The sequence below is a fragment of the Sinocyclocheilus rhinocerous genome, unplaced genomic scaffold (assembly GCF_001515625.1).
Source record: "Sinocyclocheilus rhinocerous isolate Xijiao unplaced genomic scaffold, SAMN03320098_v1.1 scaffold635, whole genome shotgun sequence".
Lineage (NCBI taxonomy): Eukaryota > Metazoa > Chordata > Actinopteri > Cypriniformes > Cyprinidae > Sinocyclocheilus > Sinocyclocheilus rhinocerous.
Genome location: NW_015659702.1, coordinates 233,784 through 254,054, shown reverse-complemented (window position 1 = coordinate 254,054; position 20,271 = coordinate 233,784). Strand labels below are relative to the sequence as shown.

Genomic DNA, 20,271 nt, shown 5'->3' with positions numbered 1-20,271 from the left:
AGCGCTATACAAATAAATGTGACCTGACCTATATTGTGAATATAGTCACAGCTGAAGGGCACAACAAAACTTTATAAAGCTGCTATGCAACAAAATAAAATGATCTGTGATGGGTGCTGTGTAGTGAAATGTGACATGTCTTGATTAGTTCCTCTATTTGGCTATTTGTCCTCTATATTGGGAAGTCGTGGCCTAATGGTTAGAGAGTCGGACTCGTAACCCAAAGGTTGCGGGTTTGAGTCTCGTACCGGCGGTGATTGTAGGTGGGGGGAGTGAATGTACAGCGCTCTCTCCCACCTTCAATACCACGACTGAGGTGCCCTTGAGCAAGGCACCGAACCCCCAACTGCTCCCCGGGCGCCGCAGCATAAATGGCTGCCCACTGCTCCGGGTGTGTGTTCACGGTGTGTGTGTGTGTGTGTGTGTGTGTGCACTTTGGATGGGATAAATGCAGAGCACTAATTCCGAGTATGGGTAACCATACTTGGCCACATGTCACGTCACTTTATATGCAAATTCACAGGTCAGGATCCACCAAACATGAACTTTGGTAAGCAGCATAAGACAAAACATTGCATGAGCTTGCATTTTTTGGTTTCTCACATTCATGAACGGAGGATAATGGGCATGAACGCATGAACGGAGGTGAATGGACCCAAAGTATAGTATATAGTGGCCTCACACAAGGCGAGACCATCTGAATGTGTTTGTTTGGTGTATATGTAGGGCTGGACGATATGGCCAGAATTTATATCACAATATATTTCTTAATTTCGGTCGATACGATATAATTCCGATATCGATATGAACACTATTAAAAAAAAGCCTCATAAAAACTGCCAAGAACACCCACAACAGATGTCTGTACCTACAAACTAATGAAAAAAATAATTTGCTAAGTCTATGAAGTCTCTGTGGTCATTAAAAATCCCATGGCACTTCTCGTAAAGAGTAGGGGTGTATCCCCGGTGTCCTGGCCAAATTACCGTCACTGGCTCTTGTCTATCATGGCCTCCTAATAATCCCCATCCACTTTTTTTCTTTTATTTCAGCTTAATTTCAATAAAGAAAAAAATGTTTTTAATAGTTTTACTTAATGGTAATAACCCTGAATATTATTCTAAAATTATTTTGACTCTTTTCAAATGCCAGCTCTCATAAAATAATTAATTAATTAGAATCATGCTAATCATGCTAACATAGGGCTGGACGATATGGCCAAAATTTATATCACGATATATTTCTTAATTTCGGTTGATACGATATAATTCCGGTATATGAACACTATTAAAAAAAGCCTCGGAAAAACTGCCAAGAACGCCCAAAATAGATGTCTGTGCAAACAAACTTATGAAAAATGAATATGCCAAGTCTATGACACCTCATATAAAACCATATAATATTTTAGAAAAAAAACCAGCACAAATAAATTAATGTTCACCTTTTATATGTAGCTATTTAGCCTTCATACAAACAAGAAATGTGAAATCACTGTCAAATAAACATCTCAGACTCACCTTATTAATTATTAATATCTTTACCTTCAAACTATAGGCTAACATACCAGTCAAAGTTTTTTAACAGTAAGATTTTTAATGTTTTGTAAAGAATTCTCTTCTGCTCACCAAGCCTGCATTTATTTGATCCAAAATACAGCAAAAACAGTAACATTTTGAAATATTTTTACTATTTAAAATAACTGTTTTCTATTTGGAAATATTTTAAAATGTAATTTATTCCTGTGATTTCAAAGCTAAATTTTTAGCATTATTACTCCAATCACATGATCCTTCAGAAAACATTATAATATTCTGATTTGCTGCTCAAAGAACATTTATTATTATGTTGAAAATAGCATAGAATTTTTTCAGGTTTCTTTGATGCATTGAAAGTTTAGAAGAACAGCATTTATCTGAAATAGAAATCTTTTGCAACATTATAAATGTATTAATCATCACTTTTGATCAATTTAAAGCATCCTTGCTAAATAAAAGTATTAATTTCTATAATCCCCCCCCAAAAAAAAATTTATACTGACTCCAAGCTTTTGAATGGTATATTGTATAATGTTACAAAAGCTATTTATTTCAGATAAATGCTTATCTTTGTATCTTTCTATTCATCAAAGAATCCTGAAAAAAACTATTTACTCAACAGTACTCAACTGTTTTAAATATTGATAATCAGCAAATCAGCATATTAGAATGATTTCTGAAGGATCATGTAAATCTTACTGTTAAAAAACCTATGACTGGTAGTGTAGGCTGATTATTCTTATAGATTGAAACAAATGTGCTTCAGCCAGGACAAAGAGAATGAAAAGTGCTCTGAGCTTCTGCAGAAAAAAAAAAGAGCAACAACAAAAACATTGCTGGAGACGGGCTTATTATTGAAAATGCAAACAAATTGTCTGCCAGCAGGAGGCACTTTGAGAGCGGCAGAAACAGTGGTTTCCCCAGTAATGACTGTAAAACAAAGCAGCCCCGCTCATGAACGCTACTTTATCAGATCAAATAAAAATACCATCGAAACTTTTCTGAAGACAGTTGGTTCCCTTCAGAGATACGTTCATATAAAACACCCGCGTCGTGTTTTGATTTTGAAATGTGCAGTGCTCATGTTTATTCAACGAAGTCAAATGCCACAAATAAATCAATGTATGGGAAACACTGGAAATGTATATCGGAAATGTGTTTTAAAATCATATCATCGTTATTGAAAAAAATTATATCGCGATACATATTGATATTGAATTATTGTCCAGCCCTATGTATTCTGTTAAGGGGCTGATGAAATTGATAATTTCATCAGTGATGTCACAGTAATGGGCTGGTGTAAAAAATTCACAAATCATGCTGCCAAAGTGTGTTCGAAAACGCCACAGCTTACCTCATTAATGTTGCTATTATGTTCATCCCTTTACAACCACAGTGTACCCATCTTGTGATGGCTACTTCCAGCAGGATAACGCACCATGTTACAAAGCTTTACTAATCATCTTAGACTGTTTTTTGAACACAGTCTGCAGATCTCAATTTAATAGAGCCCCTTTGGGATGTGGTGGAATGGGAGATTCGCATCATGGATGTGCAGCCGTCAAATTTGCAGCAACTGTGTGATGCTATTATGTTAATATGGACCAGAATCTCTGAGGAATGTTTCCAGCACCTTGTTGAATATTTGTCATGAAAAATTAATTCAGTTCTAAGTCAAAACTGGGGTCCAGCCCCGTACTAGCAAGGTGTAACTAGTAAAGTGAATGCATGTCCATTAAATCTTTTGTCCAGCTGACTTTTCCAAGCCTGGAAACCACAATTTAAAATTTTCCTAATATATCCTGTGGATACCTTGTTTTTATCTCAGCATAAAGGGGCCACCCTTTTATTAAAGGTCATCCTAACTTCACTGTGCTGCTATAGTAAACCAGGTCAACTAAATGACACGGACAATATGCTTTACAAATGTATTGTTCAGCCCAAAATGGCTGTGTAAAACATCAGACCAAAACGCATCATTGACCCCCAAACAGCATGACAAACATTTCAAAAGCAAAAGAAAAAACTGTCATATGTAGAGGTATACAGTATCTGATAAGCTTGCAGTATTCACTGCATAACCTGTACAGTTGCAAACGATATGTAAAATGTAGTTGTCCTGTCCAAGTTTTAAGGCAAGGAAACAGGGCTGAAGTGACCTGTGCTAGAGCTCCACCTGGAGGCCAACACAGACACAGCACATAGTTGGTCACCAGTGCAGGTTTTAGATTCTCACTTTAATTGTCTGGTGTATATGTCTCTGTCTCACCAACTTACTCATCCACACACATGCTTACACTTAATCAAATACATATGTAACCCGCTTCCCACATACTGTTCAAGTCTAGTCAATCAGAGCAAAGCATAATGTGAACCCAGTAAAAATGACCAAATTAATTTCATGAGAAACACTCAATGTCAGATGTTGGTAAACATTTGTCTTACAGTTAATTTAGTTAATTATATTATAGTATAGTATTTTCATAATCATGGTGTATTTTAATTTGTCTGTTAAGTTTTTTTTTTTTTTTTTTTTTTCAGCTTCCTGGACAGAATTGAGTCTGTAGGACAGAGTGACTACACACCAACAGACCAGGTGAGGGTGCTGTCACACTAGATTTATTATTGTTATTAGTGTTCAGTGTCATTGAATTGAGAGTTTGTCCATTTCTTTCAGGATTTGCTGAGGTGCCGTGTTCTGACTTCAGGGATTTTTGAAACTCGATTTCAAGTAGACAAAGTCAACTTTCAGTAAGTCAGCTTTTTGATATAATATATTTACGTAGAAGTAAAGCATTTTAATCTACAGTAGGCTCCAAAATATTTTTTAAATTTTACCCGTTGCTGTTTTTTAAATGTACAGATTTTGAGTAAAACATTCGAGTCTCTCAGTCATTGACTTTTAATTGTGTAATTTACAATCCGCTGTTGTTAAAAATTGTTTAGATAAAACCAGATCAAAACACAGGGCATTTATACCTATAAGTGCCAGCAGGTCAAATTTACCCACCTATAATGCCTGTATTTTCGCGCTGTCATTTTCTTGCCGCTTATGTTTTAACATTGTACAGTGCTAGGCAACGCCTTTCACTCACTAAACTAGCGGTTATAGTTTAATAAATAAAGACAAAATGAGTAAAAGAAGGCGATTTATGGATGCTGAAGAGTTATAAGAAGCACTAAATACCATGAGCGATGGAGAGCCTGATGGTGGGGAGATAAGTGATGCATCCTGGGTAGGGTTGCACCAGCCATTCGTAAGTTCTTACTTAAATTAAAACGTTAAGTCCACACTAGAGGATTAGTAACTACTAGCTAGTTTGTAACTAAATCTATACATTATTGGGTTGCACCAGTTGTTCGTAAGGCAGGACGTAGCTAGTAGTTCGTAAGCTCTCCGTAAAGTAATGCGTAGTCGCATAATATGACGTTTACCCTAAATCATCCAATAGAAACCTTCAAATACGCGAGCAGAACTTGTTTAAATGCTATGAATTTTAATTTATCCTTCATTCTAACTTTTTTTCCCCTCACGTATACTAACGGTAAAAATATAAACACGTTTCCATTAAAAACGATACATTAATAACATTAGTCTATATGTAAGCTATTTTATATGTAAATAACATTCAGAAACTGTAATTGAAATAAATAAGGATCAATAAATATTGAAAGAAAAAAAAAATAAGTCCACACTAGAGGCTTAGTAACTACTAGCTAATTTGTAACTAAATCTATACATTATTTGGTTGCACCAGTTGTTCGTAAGGCAGGACGTAGCTAGTAGTTCGTAAGCTCTCCGTAAAGTAATGCGTAGTCGCATAATATGACGTTTACCCTAAATCATCCAATAGAAACCTTCAAATACGCGAGCAGAACTTGTTTAAATGCTATGAATTTTAATTTATCCTTCATTCTAACTTTTTTTCCCCTCACGTATACTAACGGTAAAAATATAAACACGTTTCCATTAAAAACGATACATTAATAACATTAGTCTATATGTAAGCTATTTTATATGTAAATAACATTCAGAAACTGTAATTGAAATAAATAAGGTTAAATAAATACTGAAAGAAAAAAAACATAAGAAATGCCATTTATTTCTTATTTAATCTGACATGCGCAACACGGACCAAAGCGTACAGAGGCGCGCTGTAGATAGGGTGTTGAATATGCGCTAAAAAAAGAAACAAAGTATGTTTATATTCACATATTGTTCTCTATCTTAATATGTACGTGAGTGTAAATATCAGCAGCATCATATATGCCTAAAGGATTGAAGGTTGTCGGGTAAAAGAAGAGCATATTGATGCAGTTCACTCAGTCTGCTATTTTATTCCAACCGTAAAAAAAAAAAAAGAATTATTAAATAGTGAGCACGAATTTGTTTTCTCATTTTATTAAATTGTGCGCATGATATTACTAGATCGTGGCCAGGATAAATTATTATATCGTGCACACAATTTACTTAAAATGAGGGAACGAGTTAGTAAGTTGTACATACTATTTAGTAAAATGAGGGAACAAATTATATTGTGCGCACGCTTTACAAATTACAAATACAAATTTTTCCTGCATGTCATGTGTGGGGCTCCGTACATAAGCCACTTTAAGCATAAAAATATCCACTTTGATTACGGTGTGGTTGTCTTAGATGTATAGTGTTTATGACAAGTGAAATGTGAGAAAAATTAGATTTTCCCCGGTTGTTGTTTTAGAACATTAAGCCCGCTCCACTGCACTACCTTTGCGCTCACATCTCGTGTCTTTTGCAGTGTCTCGAAGCACTGCCTTTTAGAATGTCCTGCGCCACTGCTTTAGACCGGAAAAATTCATTATGTCATTATGTAATCCGTAAAGATGCATTTCTCTCTAAAGGTGCGTCCAATGAGGAGATGGCGAGTCAGGATCGTCAACTTCATCTTTGTGACATTGACTCAGAAAACACTAGTTTATTAATATATTAAATATTATTATATTAATATTATATATTAAAATCTTTTTTTTTTTTCTTCTTTTTTTTGGGCCGCTGTGCCAAGATTGTGTTTGCATGCAGTACAAATAGTCAGTGGTGGACAGTAAAGGAGTAGTTTTAATTCGTTATTGTACTTAAGTACATTTTTCAAGTATCTGTACTTTACTGGAGTAGTTTTATTTTGAGTAACTTTTACTTTTACTTCACTACATTCCAAAGCATAAGATCGTACCTTTTACTTCACTACATTTCATAAAACATATCGTTACTCCTTATAATATATCACTCAGGACTCTCAGCTTTCAAATTAGTATATTTTTAAAGAAATTCAAACAATAAATACTGTTTTGTGGCTCTTTAAAGTGTCGTGACAGATCACTGTATTGCCTCAAGTTCAAACACGTGAACCGATGTCTTTTCATATTTACGTAAAGCACGAAATGGAAATGAATAAACATCAGAAAGCATTTTATTTCAACTGCGGAACACACCATTTTTCAAGTTTAAGTCCACCAAAGTTGATCTACTCTCCTGTCTGATTTGAAGAAGGGATACAGCTGCGGCTACTGGACATGCGCATTTACATATTTTCTGAGCCAACAATATAACGTGAAACCTATGAAAATGGTTTAAAAAAGCGCATGGCGCCATAGTTTCATCACTTTAGAGTGTAGCAGTGACCGTCTTTTTGCAGTAAAGGACCTGTCATAGTTTGATGAGTGGGAAGATGACATGAAGCGACGTGAGGTTAGCTGCATTGAAAACAGATGAGCGCACATGTGCATATACAGCTCCTGATTGGGGCGAAGTTCACGGAATGATAAGAGCACACGTTTTAACATATTATTTTATTATTTAACACTCAGTATTTTAACTTAAGTGCTGCAAGCCATGCATACAGCGGCGGACATGACAGATTTCCTGGTATGCAAAACAAGTACTTTAAAGGAATTCCTTTAGCTTTTTACCGCTTATTATCTTTTTTACCCCGTTTTAACATGGATTTCTATGGAGACCGGCTGTAGCTGTCGGGGAAGATGGCGGATAGCAGCGGCAGCACATAATATCCGCGTTCTGATTGGTCAGATCGCCTGTCAATCAAGCTCTTTGCGAACGGTCTATTGTCTCACATATATCTGCATTCTTTTGGTATGTCATAGAACAATGCAAAGAAAATTAGAAAAGAGATAAATAATTGCTTATTCTAGATATATTCAAAGAACAGATTTGTTGGTTCCCCTAGAAAAGATTGGATTATAGTAGCGTTTTAACAAACAGCTTCCACACAAATGTTTAATTTGTCATTCGGAGTATTTAAAAGGATAAATGTAGTCGCTATGCTGATTGCTATCATTGTGTGCACCACACTGAACATGGACCAGAGAAACCAAAGGAGAGAGTTGTTTGAGGTAATCAGAAAGCATGTGAAGAATGGTAAAGATTGTAAGACCATTTCCAAGCAGCTTAGTTTAGTCTATGCCATTTTCATTTGTTTTATTATTTAAAATATTCTGTTGAATCAAAAAGCAAAGTAGTATTTATTAAATTTGGAACAAACACTGATGAATTCTCAATTACTTAATTTGTCAGTTTCAAATTATTAAAAAAAAAAAAAAGAAGTGAGCGGTCAGTCATTTCAGTGAGTCCCATTAAAATAAAAAAGCTGACTATATCTCTATGATTGGCTACAATGTTCAACTCTTCAGAAGCTTGTAAATGGAAACCTCTTACATTTCTGATGGTTAGAATCGTCACATTTTTACAATTTTAGTATCATCTTGGTACCCAAGTACTACTTCTTTTGACTAAATGAATTCAACACTTTGCTTGTGTGCATGAGTACACTTGGCCAATTAAATGTATTTGGATTCTGAAATCCACAAATATAATTGAAAAAATAGTCAAAATTGAAATGATTTAAATGTGAAGAGTTTAAAATGGTTGTGTTTTACATTAATGATAATAAAATAAACAAAACTAAATAAAACATTGCTTCATATACATTGCTCAAAAACATTAAGGGAACATTTAATCAACACAGTATATCACTAACTCAGTTAAACGTCAGGGATATCAGTCTGTCCAGTTACAAAGCATAAGTGATTGTGAATCTGTTTAACCTGCTTTGGTGTAAATGAAAGTGACAACAGGTGCACTGGAGAAGCAAGACAGCAAGTCTGATTTGTCTCTAGTTTTGTGTTTTGACATTATTGAAGCATCCGAAGGTAGCAAGTAGCATATGGAGGCCATACAATCTACTGATTTACATTGAGTTGCTGTGATGAAATTCATGCAAGTTGGATCAGTATTTTTTCCTGTGTGATTTTGAATCCAGCCCTTAATGGGTTGATGATTTCAGCTTTCACTGACCATTGTCACATCTTTTAATTCTTACACAGTGTATACAAGTAAAGATTTTCAGCTTGAATATTTTGTTCATGGCGATCCAATGTGTGATTTAAGTGGTCCCTAAACATTTTTTGAGCAGTGTATATACCTGTGAACTAGAAAAAAATATATTTCCAATTTTTTATCTACAGTCTAATTTGTCTATAAACATTTTAAAATTCAGTAAATCATGGAAATCACTCAGCAGAACTATCATAGGACAAAAAAAACTTCTGTCATTACACTGAATATGACTAAGCTGGCAGAGACAAAATGTTGAAGTGAATGTGCATAAAGTCTATTAGAGAGGAATAGTCAAGTCACCTTTATTTATATAACGCTTACAGATTGTCAAAGCAGCTTTACAGTGTTAAACAGGAAAATAGTGTCAATAATGCAAACACAATTCAGCTCTAAAAAGAGAACAATAGTAAACAGTTACTTTTTTTAATTAAAGTCAGTTCATAATTGATTCAGTGATGTCATTGTCCAGCTCAGTTCAGTTCTCTTCAAATAGTGTCTGTGGAATCAAGTCGACAATATTGCCAATAATTAAGTGTCACCTACTAAGCAAGCCAAAGGCGACAGTGGCAAGGAATCCATACTCCATTGGTGACAGAATGGAGGAAAAAAAATTGAATAGAAGCATTTACACTAGTATACTTAGACTTTTGGGCCCCACTATACGCAGGATCTATAATTGATCTAATGATTTATAACTGCATTCAGTTACTACATTTATATAAATACTTGTTTGTTCAGTTGTTATACAGAAACATTTCTTATTTCTTTCTCCCTGTGTGTCAGTATGTTTGATGTGGGCGGTCAGAGAGATGAAAGGAGGAAATGGATTCAGTGCTTTAACGGTGAGCTTACAAATTACTCAAGCTTTGTGGTATATATTTTTTTCTGTAAACAATTTTTTTTTTACAAAAACAGTTTTGTTGTTGATATATCTGAAAGTAACTAATGGCATTTATGTTAAAGGGTTAGTTCACTCAAAAATGAAAATTCTGTCATTAATTACTCACCCTCATGTCGTTCCAAACCCGTAAGACCTTCGTTCATCTTCGGAACACAAATTAAGATATTTTTGATGAAATCTGAGAGCTCTCTGACCCTGCATAGACAGCAAGGACCCCAGAATGTAATCAATGTAATGAGCGTTGTTTACATTCAGTAGAAAGTGCATGCATCTCTGGTCAGAGAGCTCTCAGATTTCATCAAAATATCTTAAGTGTTTTGTTACACTTTCAGATAAACATCTTCTACTATTTTTACTTTTTTTTTTTCCCTCGTGGGAACTGCATGCCGGTCCCCACAATGTCAAAAATTTCAGGTTTTACTATCCTTGTGGGGACAATTGGTCCCCACAATGTAGCATAAACGAGTACACACACAAAAATACAACAACAACAATAAAAAAAAAAACAATTTAAACCTTCATAACACAAATCCATATGAATCGAGCAGTTTAATCTTTAGTCTAGAATAAATTAATTTTCTTTATATTATGAACAGATCACATATGGTAAATGCAGAAACTTATGGATGCTTGGCTTGTTGCGGCAGTCAGTGTTGTCGATATTACATATTGTTTGGCCATATACTAATTATATTACTTGCCCAGTGTCCCCACTGTAGTTTTCCTTTTTTTATAGACATAAAAATTGTTTAGTTCAGTTTGACAATGGATGCTACAATTATAAACTGAAAGCGGCTGCTCCATACAGCAGGAGCAGCAGGAGCAAAATTTCACTTATCACGTGAAAAGAGTAAGGAGTTACGATGACGGAGGATTTGCTGTCAGCAATAAAGCAAACGCCTATTTGGCAGTATTTCTGTTTAATATAAGTCTGTTTATCTGTGTTTATTTTATTATTGTTTTGTTTTTATTAAATATAATAATAAACCACAAATTTTTGCATTAATTTAGGGAAAATCTTTAATTTATTTGTTATGACACAGGTATAAGCAGAGTAATACGTTTTGAGTTATATATTGAATTAAAATGAGGGAAAATTTCTATTTTGTTGCCACAAAATATAAATTTTCACTAATTTAAATTGAATTGTGGCCATGTTGTAGTAATTTGTTTCCAAAATTAGTACAACAAGGCCACGGTTTAATAAAATGAGGAAACAAATTATAATGTAGGAACCAATTCTTATTTCTTGGCCACAGTAAATACATTTTTGTCTGCATGTCTTGTGCGGGGCTCCATATGTCACCTAACAAAAGTTTTATGTTTAATATAAGTTTGTCATTGTATGTTTTTATTGTTGTGTTTTTCATTAACTATAATAATAAGTCAACCATTTTCAAGCATACGTTTTGTTTGAAGAATGGAAAAGGTGTAAAGATATAACATTAAAGATAAAAGTGCTACAGATCCTGAGCATCATTAACAAGTACCATATCTTGTAAAGTGTGCAGTGTAATCGGTAGTATCGATGTTATCACAAGATTATTAATCAGTGGAAAAATATCCTTACCGTGGTATGCCTAGTGTGTTGCCTCATTTATTTTGTGCATGTGTGAAGCACAAAAACAAGTGAGGTTTGTTCTTGCATGTTTCCGTGCTAAGCTTGTGTGTATGTATGTCATTCATTCTTCAAATAAAATAAATGTTTTGAATGACATGAGGGTGAGGAAATTATGACAATTTCATTTTTTTGGGTGAACTATCCTAAAAGTGTGTGTTTGGTGATAATATATCTCTTCTTGTCTATAATCACAGATGTGACCGCCATCATCTTTGTGGCAGCCAGTAGCAGTTATAACATGGTCATAAGGGAGGACAACAGCACTAACCGGCTGCGCGAGTCTCTTGATCTGTTCTGCAGCATCTGGACTAACAGGTTTCACAGTTCAACTATTTCTTGGGAATTCTCGGTTTCCATCCCAAGTGCTGCACAATTACCCTAAAATACTAATATGCATTTGTAACAATATAACGGTCAATTATTGTTATTAGAGGTTGGTGATAGGGCTTGGCAATGTGTTATATATTTTCAATTATTTCTATGGCAGTATTACGTATTATTACTATGATTTTAGAGCACTTTTATGCATATGTATATTAGGGCTGTCGAGGGAGTGAAATTTTTGATTAATTAATTATGATTAATTAATCACAAATCTACAGTAATTTGGCCTGAGAAATTAGCCCCAGAAGGTAAATCATTATTGTGTTAAATTAAAAAAGCAGTGTATAGACATTACAAAGTATAACGTTAGAAAGAAATATTTTTATTGAACATTGAATTTATTACACAAACTTTAAAGGCTACAGTGTGGCCATACCATTGTTCTCAGAAGCTGCATCTGAAGTAGCATTTAGGTTTATGTACACATATACACATATAATACACATATAACACTATAAATTAATTAGTTTAAAAATTGAATATAAAAAATATATAATAATTTAAACAAACAAACAAATAAATAAATAAATTTAAAAATGAGACCGTAAATATGAATCTGTTGTTCAGCCGATTTATTCAAACTGCTGATTCATTCAAGTGTTTGATTTGTGAACATAGCCGTTCGAGGGAGGCTTTAAGACCAAGCGGAATCCTCTGCCGGCTGGTCGCTCCCGCTTCACAGCGAGCGGGACTCGCACTAACAAAGTTAAGTTTTTTAACGTCCGCGTTTCGACTTCAGCAAATCAGTTTGAGCGAATGCAAACAACGTGATTCCAACATCCAGCCACGCAAGAAAACGTGCATTTTACTTGAGGGAAGACGTGATCAATAAGGAAAGTTGTCTTTCTCTAATGTATAACGTTACCTATATAATTGACATTTAAGTAACTTCCAGCGTATTCTTAACCTTGAATAGCATTCTTAAAACACAAAATGACCAATGAAGTGTCAAGCACCCAAAGCAGTCCATATTAATTCTATAAGTTCTCTTTAATTGAAAAATATGCATTTTCATATATACTGTAGTAGGCCTACTTACACACACGCATATCAGAAGTCAGAAATAACTTTATTGGCAAGTATGTTTGCACATACAAGGAATTTGTTTTAATTACATATTGTTTGGCCATATACTAATTATATTACTTGCCCAGTGTCCCCACTGTAGTTTTCCTTTTTTTATAGACATAAAAATTGTTTAGTTCAGTTTGACAATGGATGCTACAATTATAAACTGAAAGCGGCTGCTCCATACAGCAGGAGCAGCAGGAGCAAAATTTCACTTATCACGTGAAAAGAGTAAGGAGTTACGATGACGGAGGATTTGCTGTCAGCAATAAAGCAAACGCCTATTTGGCAGTATTTCTGTTTAATATAAGTCTGTTTATCTGTGTTTATTTTATTATTGTTTTGTTTTTATTAAATATAATAATAAACCACAAATTTTTGCATTAATTTAGGGAAAATCTTTAATTTATTTGTTATGACACAGGTATAAGCAGAGTAATACGTTTTGAGTTATATATTGAATTAAAATGAGGGAAAATTTCTATTTTGTTGCCACAAAATATAAATTTTCACTAATTTAAATTGAATTGTGGCCATGTTGTAGTAATTTGTTTCCAAAATTAGTACAACAAGGCCACGGTTTAATAAAATGAGGAAACAAATTATAATGTAGGAACCAATTCTTATTTCTTGGCCACAGTAAATACATTTTTGTCTGCATGTCTTGTGCGGGGCTCCATATGTCACCTAACAAAAGTTTTATGTTTAATATAAGTTTGTCATTGTATGTTTTTATTGTTGTGTTTTTCATTAACTATAATAATAAGTCAACCATTTTCAAGCATACGTTTTGTTTGAAGAATGGAAAAGGTGTAAAGATATAACATTAAAGATAAAAGTGCTACAGATCCTGAGCATCATTAACAAGTACCATATCTTGTAAAGTGTGCAGTGTAATCGGTAGTATCGATGTTATCACAAGATTATTAATCAGTGGAAAAATATCCTTACCGTGGTATGCCTAGTGTGTTGCCTCATTTATTTTGTGCATGTGTGAAGCACAAAAACAAGTGAGGTTTGTTCTTGCATGTTTCCGTGCTAAGCTTGTGTGTATGTATGTCATTCATTCTTCAAATAAAATAAATGTTTTGAATGACATGAGGGTGAGGAAATTATGACAATTTCATTTTTTTGGGTGAACTATCCTAAAAGTGTGTGTTTGGTGATAATATATCTCTTCTTGTCTATAATCACAGATGTGACCGCCATCATCTTTGTGGCAGCCAGTAGCAGTTATAACATGGTCATAAGGGAGGACAACAGCACTAACCGGCTGCGCGAGTCTCTTGATCTGTTCTGCAGCATCTGGACTAACAGGTTTCACAGTTCAACTATTTCTTGGGAATTCTCGGTTTCCATCCCAAGTGCTGCACAATTACCCTAAAATACTAATATGCATTTGTAACAATATAACGGTCAATTATTGTTATTAGAGGTTGGTGATAGGGCTTGGCAATGTGTTATATATTTTCAATTATTTCTATGGCAGTATTACGTATTATTACTATGATTTTAGAGCACTTTTATGCATATGTATATTAGGGCTGTCGAGGGAGTGAAATTTTTGATTAATTAATTATGATTAATTAATCACAAATCTACAGTAATTTGGCCTGAGAAATTAGCCCCAGAAGGTAAATCATTATTGTGTTAAATTAAAAAAGCAGTGTATAGACATTACAAAGTATAACGTTAGAAAGAAATATTTTTATTGAACATTGAATTTATTACAAAGGCTACAGAGGCTACAGTGTGGCCATACCATTGTTCTCAGAAGCTGCATCTGAAGTAGCATTTAGGTTATATACACATTATACACATATAATACACATATAACACTATAAATTAATTAGTTTAAAAATTGAATATAAAAAATATATAATAATTTAAACAAACAAACAAATAAATAAATAAATTTAAAAATGAGACCGTAAATATGAATCTGTTGTTCAGCCGATTTATTCAAACTGCTGATTCATTCAAGTGTTTGATTTGTGAACATAGCCGTTCGAGGGAGGCTTTAAGACCAAGCGGAATCCTCTGCCGGCTGGTCGCTCCCGCTTCACAGCGAGCGGGACTCGCACTAACAAAGTTACGTTTTTTAACGTCCGCGTTTCGACTTCAGCAAATCAGTTTGAGCGAATGCAAACAACGTGATTCCAACATCCAGCCACGCAAGAAAACGTGCATTTTACTTGAGGGAAGACGTGATCAATAAGGAAAGTTGTCTTTCTCTAATGTATAACGTTACCTATATAATTGACATTTAAGTAACTTCCAGCGTATTCTTAACCTTGAATATCATTCTTAAAACACAAAATGACCAATGAAGTGTCAAGCACCCAAAGCAGTCCATATTTATTCTATAAGTTCTCTTTAATTGAAAAATATGCATTTTCATATATACTGTAGTAGGCCTACTTACACACACGCATATCAGAAGTCAGAAATAACTTTATTGGCAAGTATGTTTGCACATACAAGGAATTTGTTTTATTGTCACAAGCTTCCAGTACACAGAGACAACAACAACACAGAGATAATAAAAATAAGATGTGAATGAAACACACATATGTATAAATATAAATAAAGCACACACACACACACACACAAAAGATAAATATGTACATCTCACCTATGTTAGTTGATCTATAATGGGCGATGGTCAAAGTAGCCTAATAATGTAATCTATTAACTATGCATAAAAACCTGTCTATTTACTTAAGTAACAGATATGGGTGTGTAGCAACTCAAAATGTAATAACTGCACATAATGTAAACTTTTTGTACAACAAATTTCTTTTTAGAATTAAGTTGTACATGAATGGATTAAGCAAAGCAAATATGTGAGGAGACACTTAGATTATGTTCTTACTTTGGCCATGCATTAAATGCACATCCTTGAAAGAGCGCAGTTTGCTGACATATTTACTTTAAAGTCCGCGTAAACCGGAAGTTGCTGTCGACTGGATTTCAGTGTGGTGGCCTATTTCCAACTGAAACGCCCTGCGTCTCAATGTTCATACTATCCATCCTAAATAGTATGTGAATGTGGAGGATGTTAACTGTGACAAGATGATTGACAGGCCAGTTTACAGTGACAGGTTGCGTGTATCTATGCGACAGAGCGTCCGTTAAAGATGCAGTTGTGTGACGTGATAGTATGTCCCAAAGCTTGCCTACTCTTCTACTACACACTCAAAAGTGTGTACTTTTTCTTCACCAAAAGAGTACATACTTTAAGGGCGTAGTATAAGTAGGCACATTGAGACGCAGCAACGGAATAATAAGTAGACGATGGGGTTTTATTTTTGCACTCCTCCTCTCATCTCTCACTCACAGCAGACTAATGGGTCGGAGGGGCGTGGTTAAGCATATTCTGCCCAAGCCTTCAAACTGACTTCATCAGAGAAGGCACGCCATTCCAGAGTGGAAGAAAATGATCAGATTTTGATTAAAGTTTACCAAAACAAACAATTTTTTTCAGAGGATTAACTTGCACAGATTAATTGTTGACCTTAAGACTAGCAATATGCACTAACAAAATAAATATTGTAAATTTTGATTTCATGTGGACTTTAAACGAGTCCTATTATGCTCTTTTACAAAGTCTTGATTTTGTTTTGGGGGTGTACTAGAACAGGCTCTCATACTAGGTTGTTCGAAAAACACATTATTTTTTCACATATTTTACATTATTACAACACCTCTCTCCCCAGTCTGGCATGAACAGCTCGAATAGTTCTTGTATCAAATGAAGGCCCGCCTTCTGAAATACGAAATGTGCTGTGATTGGTTAGCTGGGCCAGTGCGTGTTGTGATTGGCACCACTCGGTGCTTGGTCGGGAAATGTCATGCCCTTTCCATAGCCGCCTGCGAGCTTCAGTGTAAATATTGCTCAAAATCAAATCAATTTGAGCGCGATTTAAACCCGGATGATTGTAACCACTCTAAGTTCGTCTGCCTTGGGAAAGCTAGCGTGTCTCCGACATAGTGATAACACTCGTTGCCTTCTCTAGTGCAGCTCAACCAGGTCTCGTCCCATTCATCGATATTTGTGATATCACAAATCCCGGAAAATATGCGTTGTAGTCCAAACAAGTCCTTCGTTGTAGTTTTTTTAAAAGTGATTTCTGTTAAATAAAATATCTCCTTTTGAATTGGACTTTGAGCTTTGTAACTTCGCAGATCTTTATGCTCAAACAGCAATATTACAGATTAACTAAAGTTGAACAAGTGAAAAAGCATACTAGGACCCCTTTAACATCTCAGGTATAATGTCCGTGGTATGATGACAATGACAGTGATTACATATAAATATATTTTAATTGATTAAAATTTTTGCTAGGAACAATTCAGTTGCACCCCTACTAAATTCTTTGTCCTTTGAATTGAAGGCATTTTTTTAACACATTTGGAAAAAACAAAAAAAAGTTTCCATCTAATGTAGTCTGGGATAGATCGCGTCATCTGCCTCAAGCAACGGCAGCACGGAGCACAAGTTAAATGAACAATTCTTCACTTTAATACAAGTTATAACATGAATGTACATCAGAGGATTGTTGAATATATTAGATTAAATGTTGAAAAATAAAGTACAACTACAATCACGCATCATTTCTGTAGAGACCGCCGATCAAACATCCCAATGTGATTATCGGCCGATAGTGATCGGTAGCCGATCAATCGGAGCACCCCTACCTTTAATTAAAATTCTGAATGCATTACAGATAGTCTAGTATGTGTGCAAAGAGTGCTCCCTTTATAATTTCAAATGCTCTGAGCCTGTCACTTATCTCAGTTCATCGGTTCAATGGACGTGTCTGTGATTAGCTACACTGCTCAACGCTGCAAACATTGTAAATAGAAACATCTGATGCTATGCAAATGTAAATATGCACAGAAGAGTTTTCCAAATATGTTATTATTACAGTTTCAACTAAGGGTGCTCTTGGTTGTGTGTGTGTGTGTGTGTGTGTGTGTGTGAGAGAGAGAGAGTGTGTGAGAGTAATTAGCTCCCTAAACTGGGCATGACATGATAAAATGCTTTCTGTATGGATGTAATATGGAATGTTGCTTAAATACGTTACGGCAGCACGGAGCACAAGTTAAATGAACAATTCTTCACTTTAATACAAGTTATAACATGAATGTACATCAGAGGATTGTTGAATATATTAGATTAAATGTTGAAAAATAAAGTACAACTACAATCACGCATCATTTCTGTGCCTATAAGCCAGTGAAATCATCAGTATAACAGCCTGTGAAGAATGTGTCAGTTACGTGACATTTACCTCAGGAAGATAAAACCATCTAATCATATCGCCAAAATTATAAATACATTAGGCCTATACATTTGTGTAGAATATAAACAAGTTTTTATAACAACCATTTAAATGACTATTCCCCTGACAAGGCTTAAGCCTAATGCCAGACTAAAATTTAAGTCTGAGTGCTTTCAACTGAAAGAAACTTGCTCTGACTGATCTTAAAATATATCAGTGCCTTTATTTTGTCTCAAAATGCACACCAGTAATGTTTTTTTCTAAGGCACATTTATAACAATTACTTAAATGTCCTAATTGAACTATGGCCTAATCCTGGCTTAGTCTAAGCCCTGTCTGTGAAACCAGGCCTATTTCTCAAAAATTAAGCATGTCATAATCACATAATTAGTAAGCTTTTTATAAAAAATAAAAGTTGTGTATTTTGTGTAAGTTGTGTATACAATGTAGCCTAATAAGCCAAATTTTCTTTTAATAAAACTATGATTATGTTTTGTGCTCAAATTTATTATATTGAAAGATAATTATGATATTGTAAACATAGTTCTTTTAAATTATGTGCTGGTATTACCTTATGAACTGTGATTGCATTATAAGTTGCCACAGTGTGTTCATAATGTAATACATTTCTCATACAATAACCTATTACATTATGTGAAACATTTTTATTACATTGAAAAATTACATTATTAGCTCAAATTTGTTTACGTTTTTAGAAAATTATTACATTATGAACATTTTATTACAATAATAATGTAATATTTATTACATTATATGCAGTTTTTACATTATGTGCAGTTATTACATTGAGTTGCTACATGGTGTCATGCCATAAAATATTTTTAGTACGACTGCCTTTGCATTTAATGTGAATTTAATAAAAACATTGTAAGTTAGGCTAAAATCATAACACTTTCATTGTACAGAGAGAGAGCAAAGAACATTTATATTATCAAAAAACATTTTCACTGACTTCAGTTTAGAGATCAAGCACTCACAAAAACTTCCATTAAAATCACTGAAGCTGTTTACACTGTGAAATGAGTATCTTATTACAAATTCGTTTATAATCATTTATAAAAATTTGTTACTTACAAATTCGTGCACACGTCTGCACTTTGTCGTTTCTGACTATATTATTCGCCAGAAAGAAGTATTCAGTCAGCGAGCGAGTGAAGAAAACACCGGCATTTTAGCGATGACTCATCTGAACGCCTCTGATTGGTCATTGCATTCGTAAGCTCAACAGCATCCTGTGTGATTGGTTATAATGCAGCGCTGTACAAACGCGTCTGTCTCTGGCTCAGCGCTAGCCAGCGAACGCAGATTTGAAGTTAGCAGCTGGTGATGTGATCGACGTACTGAACGATCTAATCACGCCGGTGTGATCGTATCAAATAACAAATTAATTGGCTATTTTTTTGTCTTTTGGAAGCTGCATTCAAAATCCACTTGGCTCAAAAATCTGAGGGGGCATGTGCCCCCCTCACTTTGAATGAATATTCAGCATCATTACTCCAGTCTTCGGTGTCACTTGATCCTTCAGAAATCATTAAAATATGCTGATTTATAATCAATGTTGGAAACAGTTGTGTTGCTTAATATTGTGTTGCTTAATATTGTTATTCTTTGATAAATAAAAAGATAAAAAAGAACAGTATTTATTCAAAATAAAAATTTTGTGTTAAATATACACTACTATTCAAAATTTTGGGGTCAGTAAATGTTTTTTTTTTTTTTCTTTTCTTTCTTTTTTTTTTTTAAATAAACTATTTGAATACTTTTATGGCATGTGAGTCATTCCGATTACGATAATGAGACATTATTTTCATTATAAATTAAGCTATACTGTTTTTTCATGACTTCTGATGTTCCTTCACTTTTATATCTTGCTATAAACTTGAAATAAAGAGTAAAAACACATTTAAAATTTGTATTTCGTGATAAAGCTGATAGAATTAGAAAGCTGAGCTGTGTTATATTAAAAGCAACAAAGCACAAAATTATTGCGATTACTGGGTGGCTGGCATACAAATAATGAATGGAACACGTTAAATATTATGTCCAATCATTTACTGTATTAT

The 20,271-nt window shown here is 34.3% G+C and overlaps 1 protein-coding gene and 1 long non-coding RNA gene across 3 annotated transcripts in view; both read left to right on the top strand.

Annotated features, from left to right (window-relative positions):
* The first annotated feature begins 4,033 nt into the window (after positions 1–4,033).
* Positions 4,034–11,918, top strand: LOC107724039 (uncharacterized). Its single transcript, XR_001637992.1, has 4 exons — positions 4,034–4,131; positions 4,213–4,286; positions 9,709–9,767; positions 11,642–11,918. It is a non-coding gene; the product is annotated as an uncharacterized LOC107724039 (long non-coding RNA).
* Positions 11,919–14,104: 2,186 nt separating this feature from the next.
* LOC107724038 (guanine nucleotide-binding protein G(olf) subunit alpha-like) overlaps positions 14,105–20,271 on the top strand; it is a 117,017-nt gene continuing 110,850 nt past the window's right edge. For both annotated transcript variants that reach the window (XM_016532816.1, XM_016532817.1), the window contains exon 1: positions 14,105–14,216. In XM_016532816.1, coding sequence (XP_016388302.1) covers positions 14,140–14,216 — 77 coding nt within the window. In that variant the 5' untranslated portion in view covers positions 14,105–14,139. The remainder of the gene's footprint in view (positions 14,217–20,271) is intronic.